The sequence below is a fragment of the Drosophila kikkawai genome, chromosome 3R (genome assembly GCF_030179895.1).
Source record: "Drosophila kikkawai strain 14028-0561.14 chromosome 3R, DkikHiC1v2, whole genome shotgun sequence".
Lineage (NCBI taxonomy): Eukaryota > Metazoa > Arthropoda > Insecta > Diptera > Drosophilidae > Drosophila > Drosophila kikkawai.
Genome location: NC_091731.1, coordinates 33,783,156 through 33,797,746, shown reverse-complemented (window position 1 = coordinate 33,797,746; position 14,591 = coordinate 33,783,156). Strand labels below are relative to the sequence as shown.

The window sequence follows — 14,591 nt, the reverse complement described above, 5'->3', positions numbered from 1 at the left end:
ATTATTTATTTACTTTAGAATTTACTTCCTTATAATATTATTTTTACTTAATAAAATATATGTATATAACAGTTTTAAAACCTCATTATTATTCCTAGAAACTTATTTAATATTAAACAATTTCTAAAACCCTTATAAATCACTAATCGATGACTAGTTCCCTGGAAAATTGTATTCACCCATGAAAAATGCATAATTTCCGTGACTCAACTGCAGTTTTTCCTTGTTTCCAGCCGACTCGCTAATAAAAACTCCATAGAGCGTGTAAATAATTCAGTAGTTTATTTAAATAGAAACATGTTTTTCAGACTTTTGTTAGCTTCCACACACTGGCACTCTCTGGGTATCACTCGCATTCCGCACTCACTCTCACTCACACGCTTAACCAAATAGTTGATGGCTGTTAGGTAATTAGCAAAATATGTACAAATATGGACGGGATGCAAATAGATCTGAATATCGGATCAGAACAGCTGCCCCGCCCATTTCAATTAGGCGCCGATTGTTCTTCCCCCCCGACAAAAATATGGAAATATAGAAATCTGACGTCAAGACAGCTGTGGCTGTTGCAGGGATTGCGTCTGTTGGTTTTTAGACTTATCCATCTGGACAACGCCCTCAATCCAGTCTGTGTACTCGGCCACATTCGTGTACACCGCCGGCTTTCCGGCCATTCCGCACTGGGTGAATCCATAGCTGACCACTCCATGGGCCACCCAACGTGAGTGCAGCCGATCAAAGTACATCAAAGGACCTCCCGAGTCCCCAGCACAAGTATCCTTGGCGAACTCACCGCCGGCACAGATCTGCTTGGGCCCCAAACGCACACCAAAGGCCTCCAGAATCTTGGTGCAGTTCTCATTGGAGACATAAGGAATGCGCAGCTTCAGCTTGATGGGACTATGGATGTTGATGAAGTATTTGTTGACTGAAAATTAAGAATAAAATTTAAATATATAGTTTAGATTTGAAATATATATTCTTATATTAAACTTTACTTGAACTTAATCAACAAACATTAGTTCCAAGTTATTCTAATGGCAAAGAATTTTTAGTATTTACCTTTGACAAACTTGAGAAGATTGACGTATGTATTCTCTTTGTCTGCGAAGACTTTGTATTTAAACAAGACCACGAAATGATTTTAATGAAAACAAAACAAGTCTCAAAGTGGAAAATCCAAATTTTGTTTTATGGGAAGTTAAAAAGTGGTAAATATTATGATACCAAAGATATTTTCCTGTTTTATATAATCAAGCTGACATTGTTCTAACGAAATCAAAACAAATAGAGACAGAATATTGTTTGTACTATTAAAAAAGGAACTTAAAACTTAAGTAGATCTTAAAAATGAAGGGTTACTTGTTCTTACATTTTTAAAGAATTTTTTAATAAATTTAATACTCACACAGATCCGTTCTTCCCCAACCAGAAACTGAGAACATCTGACCCTCGGCCAAGGTCAAAGGCTCCGTCTTATTGGGCAGACATATGGGCATTACAAAATGCGTAAAGGATACGGGATGTTTCAAACGAATAATGGCTATATCATTGTATTTATAGTTGGAGAATTCCTTGTACTCCGGATGAACATGGATTGTCTCATAGCCAATGTCCAAGGCGGCATCGGCACAGCTTAAATAATTTGGTTCCTCAATGCAATCCGGCTCCGTTTTAACATTAAATTCACCCAAACGAACATGTTTTCTAAGGGTTATAAGAGATTTTTAAAGGATATTTTATGGGTTATATTTTTAAGAATTTTATATTTAAAGCTACTTACAGTCCCCGTCTCTCACGCACACCTTCGCCTTGGACACAATGGGCGGCTGTGAGGATATGACGATCATCAATCAAGGCTCCACTGCAGCCATAGTCATCTGGTATGAGGAGTTTATATATTATATATTATATATAATAAAGCTTTTCTTAAACTTACTTGAATTGTAGACTAGTAACGCCAGCCAGGGATACTCATCAAGTTCAGCTATCTCCCCGCCATAGATCCTATTTGTCACCTGCTTGCCGCACTCGTTGAGCAGATTAAACCCAGAGCTGGGCTCTACAGTTTGTATACGACGCTTTAGCTTTTTACGCTTAAAACGAGAAGTGACATCCAGAAATCGCCGGTACTCGAACTTGGAGAATTGCAGCACAGGAAATAGATAATCCTGGCCATTGGCTGGGCAGCACACCAGTGACTCGTACGAACTTTCAATATCTCCCACTCGTTGCTCCATTTCACACTGAACCTTCTTGAGGAAGTTCACCTTCTCCGCCGGCAAATTGGTGGCATTTCTCACCTGCAGATATGCCGCACACTTACTGACCTCCAGGCAGATGCCCCTCTTTGATTCATTGGGAATATCGCACTGTTGGTGACCCATCTCAGCCAGCGCCAAGAAACAAAAGCCCAAGAAAATCCATAATTGAAGAACCGAACTAAACTGCATTGATATATGTATATATAAGATATAGATACTATCTGCAGATACAGTATCCACGAGATGAAGCGGCGGCCAAGGCGTACGAATCGAAACTGAATGGCAACTCAGTTCGTGTGAGCAGAGTGCCAAAAAAATAAAAAAACATAAATATAAAATAGCCGAACTCAAAGCCGAAGACCCCGAAAAGATCGGATAGGTCGGAAGAGCCGATCAGCCGAAGAGCCGGCTCCGTAGCTACGCTCAGGTGTCAACAGGTGACACCGCCCCCGCCCCATTTCAGCGCCACAGCAGAGCTCAGTTTCAGGCCGACAGAAGAAACGAGTCCAAAAGTGCAGTCGGCAGGTCGAACGATCGGCCGGACGGTCCGGTTATAATATATTGCATAATCGAGGTAACTCAGCTGGCCAGCTGGTTTCACTTTCGTTGAAGATGAGAGAGTGACGATGTGCCGGTTTTGGCTCAAAAGTATTGCCAACTTTTCGGCCGGGTTTTGAAATGTGCCACTGTGCTTAATTTTGATGTCTTAAGAAATTTTAAAAAATTCCCAAGGGAAGATATAGGTTTTTAAACAAATTTCCTGCTTTTATATTTCTAAAGAATATTTTCCTACGATTTTAGTTTTGAAAATTTAGAAGTTTGCTTCTCTGTAAAGGATTTATATGCTTATAGATTCCCAATTCTTATAAATTATAAATTATTTAATAATTTTTTTATATTTTCGTACAACACTTTTAGGCGTCTTAAATCCCCTGAAAAAAGCTCACTCACAATTTAAGTTTTGTCCAAAGTCCACGGAACAACAAAAGACACCTGCCAATACCGGAAGTTTTCTTGTGGTTTCTGCGGCCATAAAAGCCGCCAATTAAAGCGCGGTGGCAATGTCATTGGCTGGCGAGATTGTTCGAGGTGTCGCACTCGGCGGAGTCTGCTGGGAAATCCAAAGGTCAAAGGTCCGAACAGGTCAATCACTTTAGTGGGTTGAATTGAAAACTAAAGTTTCTAGGGGTTAAAAGTCTAAACAGAAACCAGATTTCAATTATGTTATTTAAAGATCTTGTGAAATAAATTAAGAATTGTATATTGTATAAAAAACATCTGTTATTATTTTGTTTAAACTTTATATTCATTTATTCTTAATCATCTCGGCTGCAATTAGCATTCTACTTGTTTCAAGTTCTGCCTGACCTATATTTGTGTTTAATATTAATGGAAATTTTTTAATAAACAAAATATTTACATACATATTCATATTTAAAAGTGTGCTAAATATAAATTAAATAATATGTAAAATGTTTTTAATATATGTATATTGAAAGCGAACGTTGAGCAGGTAAAGGAAAGCTTCAACGTTTAATCTTTGGGTTTTCTCAGTTTTTGTGGTTATATTTTAATAATTTTTATGATAAGTGAAAGCATGCCAATAATACAAATAAATTCTCTGTTAAGAAATCTGCATTCTTCTCTTATTTCTTAAATAAGAAATGATGACGTTGACAACTTACATATCCATATTTTTATTTTCACCAAAACTTTACAGAATGTTTAATTTTTGTAAGTCATAAAATTCAAAGAAATCTCATTTTAATAAAGTACTTTATTGGCAAATTTTATTATAATAATATTATAATCTAAACTAACTAAATTAATTACCTAACTAAATTGTAACAATAAAAATCACATTTTGAGTTTTCAACCCAGGAAAAGAAATCATTTTCTAAGCCCTCACATTCTGCTTGATCCAGATATCGTAGGCAGCAACGTTTGTATAAACTCCGGGCCAGTCCTTCAGACCACACTTGTAGCCAAAGGACACGATGCCCTCCAGGACCCAAGAATCCCCTCGGAATCGCATCAATGGTCCACCGGAGTCTCCATCACAGCTATCCTGTCCAAACTGTCCGCCGGCACAGAGTTGTGTGGACTCAACAGCAATTTTGATCTGTGAGAATCGCTGACGACACTTTGCCGGCTCCACATAGTTGACCTCCACTTTCTGCTTGATGGGACTCCGGGCCATCTTCAGGGTGCGACCCCAGCCGGCCACCGTAAAAGACTGACCAGACTGGCGCATTTCCGGACCCACAGACGAGGGCAGGCAAATGGGTCGAATGCTGTCCGTGTATCGCACATTACGCTCCAAGCGAATTAGACCAATGTCATGGATTTGGTTCTTCGACTTCTCCGTGTATCTCTCGTGAACCCGGATCTCCTCGAAGCCCAGACGCTGGGCCTCCGGGGAGCAACCGCCACCGCCAGGGGGACAGTCCACGGCGGTACGTGTGTCATGCTCACCCAGTCTCACAGAGGCACTGGAAAAATTTAAAGAAAAAGATTATAATAAGACGTCACGACTATGAAATACCTGGCATTATAGGGGGTATATATTTTTAATGAAAATTTCATTAAATTCCTAACAAATATTAAAAGGTCAAGATTGAAAATATATCGATTCTATTATCGATTAATTAACAATTTTATATCTATAGAAATCAAGCAATTAAGTATTGATAATACCAATAAATTATCTAAAAAATGTTGACTAAAAATGTATCCTCAAAAAAAATTAAAAATATAATATTTCGATTTCATCATAAAAAATCTAACAAAATCGATAACTATCGAATATATCGATAAGTTATTCATTATGGTGTACCTCTTGATATTAAAATTTGTATTAAATAAACCTGGAAAATAAACTTACACCTGTTACACAACCTTCCCTGAAACCAATATACCCTTATACCCCAAATACCACTCATAAACGGAGCGGAGCAAAACTCAATGAATGAGCATTTAAACGCCGACAATTAAACACTAGAATTAGCCTGCTAATTGGTGCTTGGCCAACGCCGAAATCGAGAACCCACAGAGAGATATATGATAGTGAATCATCGGAGCTACGCTAACCAGAGGCAAAACACCTCGAATCTGGTTTTGTAGCCGTCTCTAATGAATATTCTTGAAACAAGCGTCTAACTCAGCTTGGGGATCCCTTTGGCCTCGTTAACTGATTTAGCCGGAGAAGGCAGCCTGGTTCGTGGAAATATCGGGCCAATAAGCGTGAATAAGCCACTTTCGCCGTCACAACGAAACTGGATTGGAGAGTAGTCACGATAAGATCGTAATACTAAAACTTGATTCACCTATAGCATTGGTTTCCATTCATGAATCGATATGTGGAAGATCGGTTGTAAAAATCCCCCTAATGCTACTGTCACAAACATCAACAAATCATTAACAATATGGTCATGTTTGGCTTTGGATCTCAAAAAAGAAAGATGTTTATGTTTACACAAGAGATAGCCAGTAAAATTCCCCACTTAAAGTGTCAGAATCTTTTGGGATGTGTCAAAGAAGTCTGGCACAAAGGCTGGCACCAGGAGGTGAACCCCCTTTGAGGTGAACTTAGGGAACTCTGGAATTGTGGTTAAAATAAATATATATATGCAAAACAGAAAACCCCCTTGGGGCTTAAAAGAAATGTTGCAATTAATCAGATATTTCAGGGTTCTTAGGGATCTTTTGAAAGATAATGGAAATTTACCAAGATAAATTGTTTGTGACTTGATTTTTGGTTAATAAAATCTGGACAAAATCATTCAAAGATCACATAGATATAGATTGGCCAATTGTATCTTTGAAAAATACTTTTGTTAAGCAATAATAATAATATAAATCCCTATATCCCTAAACCTATATTATATTGCATCTTTTCTATACTCACAGCGCTCCAATTTCCCTTTCGATCCTTCCCGTCAGACAATGGGCAGCCGTGAGAACATAACGCTGATTGATCAGCGATCCTGAACAACTGGTGGCCAAACCATTTCCAGTGCGTCGACGATACTCCAGCAGAACCATCCAAGGAAACTCATTGAGGTCAGCATCTTCGCCATCATAGATCCGGTTCTTAATGGCCACACCCCCACAATTGGGGGGCTGGGGCAGCAATCTAGAGCCATCGGCTCCATTGAAAGTGGAAGTCTGAACGGAGCTCCTATCGCTGGCCTGCTGCTGGCCAAAGCTCCAGGGTCGACTGACTTGTTGATTGGGAAAGGTAAACCTAGTGGAACGCTCCTCCTCCCAGTCTCCACCAAAACCATCGTAGTCAGGGAAGGAAGGTGTCAATCTCTGTGTCCTTCTGGTATATCCAGTATCCTGAGTGCAGCAGACAAAAGGTTGCTTATCCGCTCCCATGCCACAGGCTGAGTTCTTGATGAATTGCTTCTCCGAATCGGTTAATCGGTCCTGCTGGAGCACGGAGTACAGCGTCTGGCACTGCTTGATGTGCACACAGAAGCCACTTCGCTGGTTGGGATTCAAGCAACGTGTATCTGCAGAAATATATAAAAATAAAAATAGATTAAAGGAGGTAGAAGCTGAAGAACCAGATCCCCAGGGGATGCCCCGAAATGCACGCGCCTTCACTGTTCTGACATTCTTGCGGTTAGGCAGAGCCAGGTGGCTTGTATCTTTTAGATTGATTATGACACACTCGACAAAAAGTTGTTAATTAATTAGGTTTGACTTTAAATTTAAATTGTAAAACATTAATTATTATTATTTCACATATTACTTAATTATACTTAAATCATGAATGCAACTTCCTGTACATTTTTTACAAAGTATCTGTTAATTGTCACTGCAATTTTCCACACTCTGGGTTTTTTTAAAATAAACTTTCAAGTGCAGTCACTCATCGTGACCACAAATCTCTTGACCACCGGGCACTGCCCACTTGGAGCTTGGCGCGTGAATTTTGTACTGCGGGACGGGTTTTAATAAAAAATTAAATACGAACACGACGTTTAGTTTTTCAGTGGCGAATTATAACTGATTTGTCTTTATTCAAAAAGTCGTATTTAAAGGGTTTTACATTTGGGTTACAATTGGTTGGTGTTGGTGTACTTAACTTGAATTATGATTTAGCTTATTCTATATGATTGCGAAACATGCTGATTAGACTTATTCTATCTGCGGTGGTTTCGTTATGAACCCGGAAGCATATAGGAGTTTAATAACTCATGTCGCGAAATTGTTTACTAAAGGGCAATGAAATTAGGTCACGGTTGCGAAACCGGATGCTTACAAGAGTTTATTAACTCGTGTCGCGAAATTGCTTACTTTACATTTATAGAGTCCAATAACTCTTGAACTGTCTGGCTAATTGGTTTTGTTTGTGTATTATGGACTGGGAATGAAGTGGATCTGTACATAACTTCTCCCCCCTTTAGAAAAGAATTCTCCTGAATTCTATTACTGTTCAGTTGAACTTTGATTTTTTTGTGTTTTAATACAATCAGGGTTATTAATATGATTATTAATACAATTACAGCGGCATTAAAGGAGTAGATGATATCTTTGTGTGTCTTTAATTGTTTAATGTTTACCCAGTTTATTTTATTGTTTTCTAATATGCTTTCAAATGTAATTTGTTTTGTAAAATTTTGGATTTGTTCCTTTTTTTCGAATAATATTTTTTCATTTTCTTCTTCGACAGTGTTGGTAAAATAATTATTATCTATACCTATTGTACAATTTACAAAATGTATTAAGGTGTTATTTACAATTTGTATTGTTTTGTTGTTACAATTTTGATATAATGTTTCGTTATTCGCATTATTTATTACTATGGTTTCCTCGTCTAGTTCTATTATTTCCATCTCTTTACTTTTTATTAGTTTACAATTGTTTTTAATTATACAATGCTTGCTGTTTTTCATTTCTTTTAATTTTTTATTACTTTCGTATGTGTATGTAATGTTTTTATATTTAAATATAACTTCGGACTTGTGATCTATTTCAAAATGTTCATAATTAGGTACGGGAATTATTTGTTGGGTTTTTATTGTAATAAAGTTTGTAGGAATTTCGATAGCGAATATTAATAGATTATTTTTCAAAACTGCTGTAGCTAGCTTGAGATTATTTAGTTTGTTGAAATTTATATTATATTTTGTGATCTCAATATCTGTCAATATGCTGGGGTGTAAGATATTGTATCTGGCGGATGCAACGTTGTCTTGTAAATGTTCTATTTTATTTCTTATTAATTGAATTTTTATTTGTTGGTCATAATATAGGTTCTCCTGATTTCTTGTATTTTCATATTTGTTAATTGAACTTAACTGACTTTCTATAGCTCTCCTGTCTGATTGGATTAGATACCTTATGTGACTGATTGTGTCGTTGAAGTATGTGTTAATATAAATTTGTTTGTTTACTAACTCATTGGTTTCTTGCATGTTTTCCTTGAAATTAGATAAGTGATTTTCTATAACTTTTCTGTCTTCTTCGTCCATTGTTCCAAACAACCATTTTGCTCCACTGCCTACTGCGTTAACCAGTCCTCTTCTTTTACGTGTATGATTTCCATATAATGTGTATAGTTTATGTTTTGTCTCTGTTAGTTGTGTCTCTAATATATGTTTGTTGTCGTTTTTTAACATTTGTATGTTGGTTTCTAGATCACCTAACGTGTCGTCAATGTCTTTTAAATTAATTATGTGAACTATTATGTCTGTAGTCGTTACTATAGCTTGGTCTTTTATATCTATTAGTGCGTATCCGTCTTGGTCAAGTATCTGTTGAGTCGTCAATGTTCCTGATATTGTCGTTATTGTTAATAGTATTAATATTGTCGTCATCAGCGTTTTCTGTAAATTTGTAAGCTCGTTTAATATTCTTTGGGTCAATACCTTTAAGTTTTGCCTTTTTATATTTTGGAACTTCTTTGTGTCTGACTGCCTTGTAGTTTTTTATAAATCCTTCTTCTCGTTTTTCTTCGTAGTTTTCCCTGTTGAAATTGTTCTTTTCTAACATTTTCTCCTTAGCATTTTCAATATTTTCTTTAATTTTTGTCAATTCTACTTTATTATTCTGAGCTTCGTTGGGAGTGCATTTGATTGTAGAGTGATATCTGTCATTGTAATTTCTAATTGCCTTTTGCAATAACTGTTTTATTGTCATGTTTGATGTTTCTGTTTTTAGTGTTACCCTAAGTTTTTCTGCTAATGAATTGTGTAGCCTTTCTATGTCAGAATTTCCCGTGTGACTATTTGGTTTAGTTAGATGTAATTCTATTCCTTCTTGCATTAATAATTCTTTAATTCTGATCGAATTGAATTCGTTGTCAGCTATGATTTTATCTGGTTTACCTAGCTTTGTGAAATGTTCTTCTAGTTGTTCTACTATGGTCATATGATTTCGATCATTTAGTGAATATGCTGCTGCGAACTTGGTAAATTTGTCTATAATTGTTAAGAAATGTGTATTTCTTACTACGTATGTGTCTATATGAATAATTTGATTCTTATCTGATGGAGTTTCGGTTTTTTTGAATTTGTTCTTTATAGGATTTCTGTCGTATTTTATTTCTTTGCACAAATCACATTGGTTAATAACCATTTGCACCAACTCTAGTAATTTTGGATAGTATATTCTACTTTTTAATTGGTTGTATGTTTCCTGAATGCCTGAATGCATACTTTCTTTTACATGATAAAACGATATTTGTTTGACTGCTTCTGTTTCGGATTCCATGTCTTGAGCTCTAAGCGTGCATTTAATGAATTCTATTTGTTTGTCATTTGAAAACATTTCTATTAATTTTTCCTGTACTATATTGTATTCGTGGTATGGTAGATACGAGTAAATTCCAATTCTTCCTTTGCCTATATATTTCTTAAAAATCTCTCCCATCGTTGGAAAATCATGTTTAGCTATAAAAATTATTCTTTTATCTTTTATGGTTTTAAATTCTTCTGTTTTACAATTTGTAATTATTATTTGTGTTCTGTATTTATTAACTATTTCCTCCTTTATGAAAAAATGATTGTGAAGGTTTTCTTCGGCTGAGTGTATTGTCGCGTTTGATGAATTATCTTCTTTGTCTTCTAAGTTTGCTATTATATTTATTTCTGACATGTTATCGTTTTTTTCGTCCAGTGTGTCATTTTTGTTCTGAATGAGGTAGTCATTGTCATCGAGTCTGCTCAAGAAATCGGCTACTCTATTTTCCTTTCCTTTTAAGTAGTCAATCTCGAATTGGTATTCTCCTAGTTTTAATAACCATCTTTGATGTCTAGGTGAGATATCTTTCCCTTTATGTTTCGAATGCAAAAATTTTATAGGCTGATGATCTGTCAGTATCTTAAATTTCCTTCCATACAAATACGGTCTAAGATAATTTACGCTCCAAAGGATTGCCAAAAATTCTTTATCGGTAGCTGAATAATTTCTTTCATGCGTATTAAGTGTTCTGGATGCAAAACAAATTGGGTGGCCCTCTTGTGATAGTACCGCACCTATTGCATAATTCGACGCATCAGTCGTAAGTGTAAATGTTTTCTCAAAATTGGGAAATCTAAGTATGGGGTGTGAACTGATCATATGTTTTAATTTTTCAAATGCTTCTACATAAGTTGGATCTTTTGGGTTTATTTTCACATTTTTCTTTAAATATTTTGTTATAGGTTGCGCTACTTTAGCATAATCCTTAATAAACTTTCTGTAATATCCAGTTATACCTAGGAAACTTTTTATCTGTTTTTCTGTCCGTGGTAGTACTAATTTTTCTATAATAGCTATTTTATTGGGATTGGGTTTAATTCCTTCCTTTGTCAAGATATGCCCAAGAAATTCTGTTTCCCTTTTCATAAAATTGCATTTATCTATCTGGATCTTTAGATTTTTCTCTTCCAAAATTTTGAAAATTTCTTTGATTGTCTGAATGTGTTCTTGCAGCGATGTGCTGAAAATTAGTATATCATCTAGATAAACGACACATTTTTTATTTATGTGGTCTCTCAAAATTTCGTTCATAAGTCTCTGGAATGTGGCTGGGGCATTTTTTAACCCGAATGGCATTCTTATAAACTCATATAAGCCGTGTGGCGTTACAAAGGCTGTTTTCTTTCTATCTTCCTCTTTAACTAAAATTTGATGGTAGCCTTTGGCTAAATCTAACGTTGTAAAATATTGAGCTCTTCCAAGTTTGTCCAAAATTGATTCGATATTTGGGATCGGAAACTTGTCATCTATCGTGATTTCGTTTAGCTTTCTATAGTCAATTACTATTCGATACTTCCTTTTACCTGAATTGTCGATTTTTTTCGGTATCACTATTAAGGGGCTTGAATATCTTGAATTACTTTTCCTTATTATACCCTGTTCTGTCATTTCTTTAATTTGTCTCCTTACTTCTTCTTCATGTTGAGGTGGATACCTGTATAGTTTTGAATTTAATTGTTCGTCCGTGGTTGTCCGTATCTCATGTTCTATTTCTGTCGTACTTGTCAATATGTCTCCCTCTTTAAAAAATAATTTACTAAACCTTTGTATAATAATTTCGATCTCTTTTCGTTCTTCTTTATTTAAATGATCAAGTTTTAAACTATCAAGGTTTCCTTCGTTACTTTCTAAAGTACACACTTCTTTGTATTGATAAGGGTTATTTATTATTGAATTTTCTTTATGATTTAGCGTTAAAGTTCTTTGTTCCAAATTAATGTAGGCGTTTAAAAAATTTAATAGGTCTATTCCTATAATGAAATTATATTTCCTTCCTGTAAGTGGGGCTACTTTCCATCGAACCCTCGCGTTACCTGGTAAATTGAATTCTTTTGGTGCTGTTGTATGAATTTCGTGTTCTATAACGTCTTTGCTATTTATGGTACTGTAAGGTATTGGTCTGTTTAATTTTCTTTTTGGGTAGTCATTGAGTTGGTCATTTACCAGACTTAAAGTGGCTCCTGTATCTATTAATGCAATATACTTTTCATTATTTATGTTTAATTCTATTAGTGGTAGGTATTCCGAGGCTGTTTCGTAAAAAAAACTGTATTATTCACCTCTGCCTGTTGGTCGCACTGATAGTTTGAGTCTTTGGTATCGTAAGAGTCGTCGTTTGTTCTATTTTGGTCGGTCTCTAAATTGTCAATTTCCATCGGTTCTACATTTCCTGGCCTGTACTGCCTAGTTTGGTGTGAACCTGATTGCTGATAGTTTGGTTGCTGCCTACTCTGTCCTGAGTTATTACTTCGTATATTTTGTTGAGCATTGTTTTGCCTAAATTGGCCTGAATTATTATTTCTGTAATTCTGTTGTAAGTTCCTTTGATTTTGATTCCCATCTTGATTTCTGGAATTTTGTTGATTTTGTTGATTAAAATTCCTATAATTTTGTTGTTGATTAATCTGATTATTTTGTTGGGTATTAAAATTTCTAAAATGTTGCTGTTGATTATTGTTTCCCTGATTTTTGTTGGAAGTCCCTGTCTCTAGATTGTTTCGGTTTGGCCTGCCTTTCCTATATTGGAATCTGATACAACTGTTTTCGTATCTACGTAGCATCATTATTTTTAAAATTTCTCCTAATCCTCTTTCTTCGTATATTTTGTCTAGTAATGTACCCTGAGTTATTTCTTTAGCTGCATTTACTAGCAAGCTTTCTACATTACTTAAATCTATAAAGTTGTCTTGCTTATGGTAGACTATTAATTCATCAGTTTTATATTTAATATTCTGTAACTCCACTGCTAGTTCGCTCACCGTGTTCACTCTCAGGTCACAGATTCTTCGGTAGATTTGGTGTGGTTCTGTATCTGGTCGGTAACGTAGTTTTAATGTCGCCTTGATTAGCTCCCAGTTGTCGGGTTCCGGTACGTTTATTACTACATCCTTCGCTTGTCCTTGAATCGTCCTGTAGAATATGGTCCTGGTGGCTTCTCGTTTCAGTTCCGGATCTTCGATGGATTGGAGCAGATACTCGACGCTGCTGAAGAAGGAGTTAATCGAGATGTCCCCTGTTCCTGTGAACGTCGCCAGATGGTTTATAGTTTTGAACAGCCTTCCTTGTTGGGCATAGTTGGCAGGGTTATTTTGTAGTTGTACATAGGCTTGTTGGAGTTGCTCCAACTGCCGTTCCCTGATTGCTAGTTGCTCCAGTAGGTCTGCCTGTGGCATACGGGGGTTTTCCTGTGCCATTCTTGCCTCGTCGTATTTATTCGCTCGGTTCCGTCTTCTTGATGCCGTCTTGGGTGTTGGGTCAATTTTAGCTTGACTTAGAAGTCCACTTATTTTTAGTTGAACTCCCTCGACGTCCTTGTCAACTTATTTTTAGTTGAGCTTCCTGGAATTCCTTGGCTTTAGAAGTCTACTTATTTTTAGTCAAACTCCTTCTAAGTCCTTGTCAACTGATTTTTAGTTGATCTTCCTGGGATTCCTTGGCAACTTATTTGTAGTTGCACTTTGTGAGTTATTTCACTGCACTGGTTTTTGTCGGCCGTTTGTAAGTTTAAAAAATTTTTTTATTTTCCGTTTCTCCGTTTGTTTAAATTTATTTATTTATTCGGTTCGATCACTGGATCCTTTTTAATAAAAAAAGAATCCTACCGGCTGCGCCAATTTTGTACTGCGGGACGGGTTTTAATAAAAAATTAAATACGAACACGACGTTTAGTTTTTCAGTGGCGAATTATAACTGATTTGTCTTTATTCAAAAAGTCGTATTTAAAGGGTTTTACATTTGGGTTACAATTGGTTGGTGTTGGTGTACTTAACTTGAATTATGATTTAGCTTATTCTATATGATTGCGAAACATGCTGATTAGACTTATTCTATCTGCGGTGGTTTCGTTATGAACCCGGAAGCATATAGGAGTTTAATAACTCATGTCGCGAAATTGTTTACTAAAGGGCAATGAAATTAGGTCACGGTTGCGAAACCGGATGCTTACAAGAGTTTATTAACTCGTGTCGCGAAATTGCTTACTTTACATTTATAGAGTCCAATAACTCTTGAACTGTCTGGCTAATTGGTTTTGTTTGTGTATTATGGACTGGGAATGAAGTGGATCTGTACATAACTCGTGCAGTGTTCCCCCCGTATTCCAACTGGTCCAACCGGCTCAATTAGAACCGGGCACTTGACATCCTCGCACTTGGGCAATTTCCCACAATTTTTGGGATTTTTTTTTACACTTACACTGGGCTCTGGCCTCGTGGGCAATGCAGAGAATGCCAAGAAAAACCGCCGCAAACACTTTCATTTTTGCAGATATTTTTGCGTTTTCTTAATAAGTATTTTATTCGTATTTATTCACTCGCGAGTTCAATGGTTTCCAGCGGACTGTGCGATACCTGG

The 14,591-nt window shown here is 36.2% G+C and overlaps 2 protein-coding genes across 3 annotated transcripts; both read right to left on the bottom strand.

Annotated features, from left to right (window-relative positions):
- Nucleotides 1-263: 263 nt before the first annotated feature.
- LOC108085838 (CLIP domain-containing serine protease B8) lies at nucleotides 264-2,537 on the bottom strand. The gene is made up of 4 exons (XM_041774452.2): nucleotides 1,940-2,537; nucleotides 1,784-1,880; nucleotides 1,409-1,707; nucleotides 264-928 (listed from the first exon to the last, which is right to left on the bottom strand). The coding sequence occupies exons 1-4, from the start codon at nucleotides 2,451-2,453 to the stop codon at nucleotides 549-551; spliced, it is 1,290 nt and encodes a 429-aa protein (XP_041630386.2). The 5' UTR covers nucleotides 2,454-2,537; the 3' UTR covers nucleotides 264-548.
- A 1,484-nt stretch (nucleotides 2,538-4,021) lies between these two features.
- On the bottom strand, nucleotides 4,022-14,559 carry LOC138928811 (serine protease 7). Of its 2 annotated transcripts, none has more exons than XM_070286880.1 (3): nucleotides 14,433-14,559; nucleotides 6,172-6,781; nucleotides 4,022-4,756 (listed from the first exon to the last, which is right to left on the bottom strand). In XM_070286880.1, exons 1-3 carry the CDS (start codon nucleotides 14,494-14,496, stop codon nucleotides 4,162-4,164), a joined length of 1,269 nt encoding a protein of 422 aa, XP_070142981.1. In that variant the 5' UTR covers nucleotides 14,497-14,559; the 3' UTR covers nucleotides 4,022-4,161. The 2 variants fall into 2 exon arrangements, with proteins under 2 accessions (XP_070142981.1, XP_070142982.1); XM_070286881.1 differs by lacking the exon at nucleotides 14,433-14,559 and adding an exon at nucleotides 7,061-7,599.
- Nucleotides 14,560-14,591: the final 32 nt, after the last annotated feature.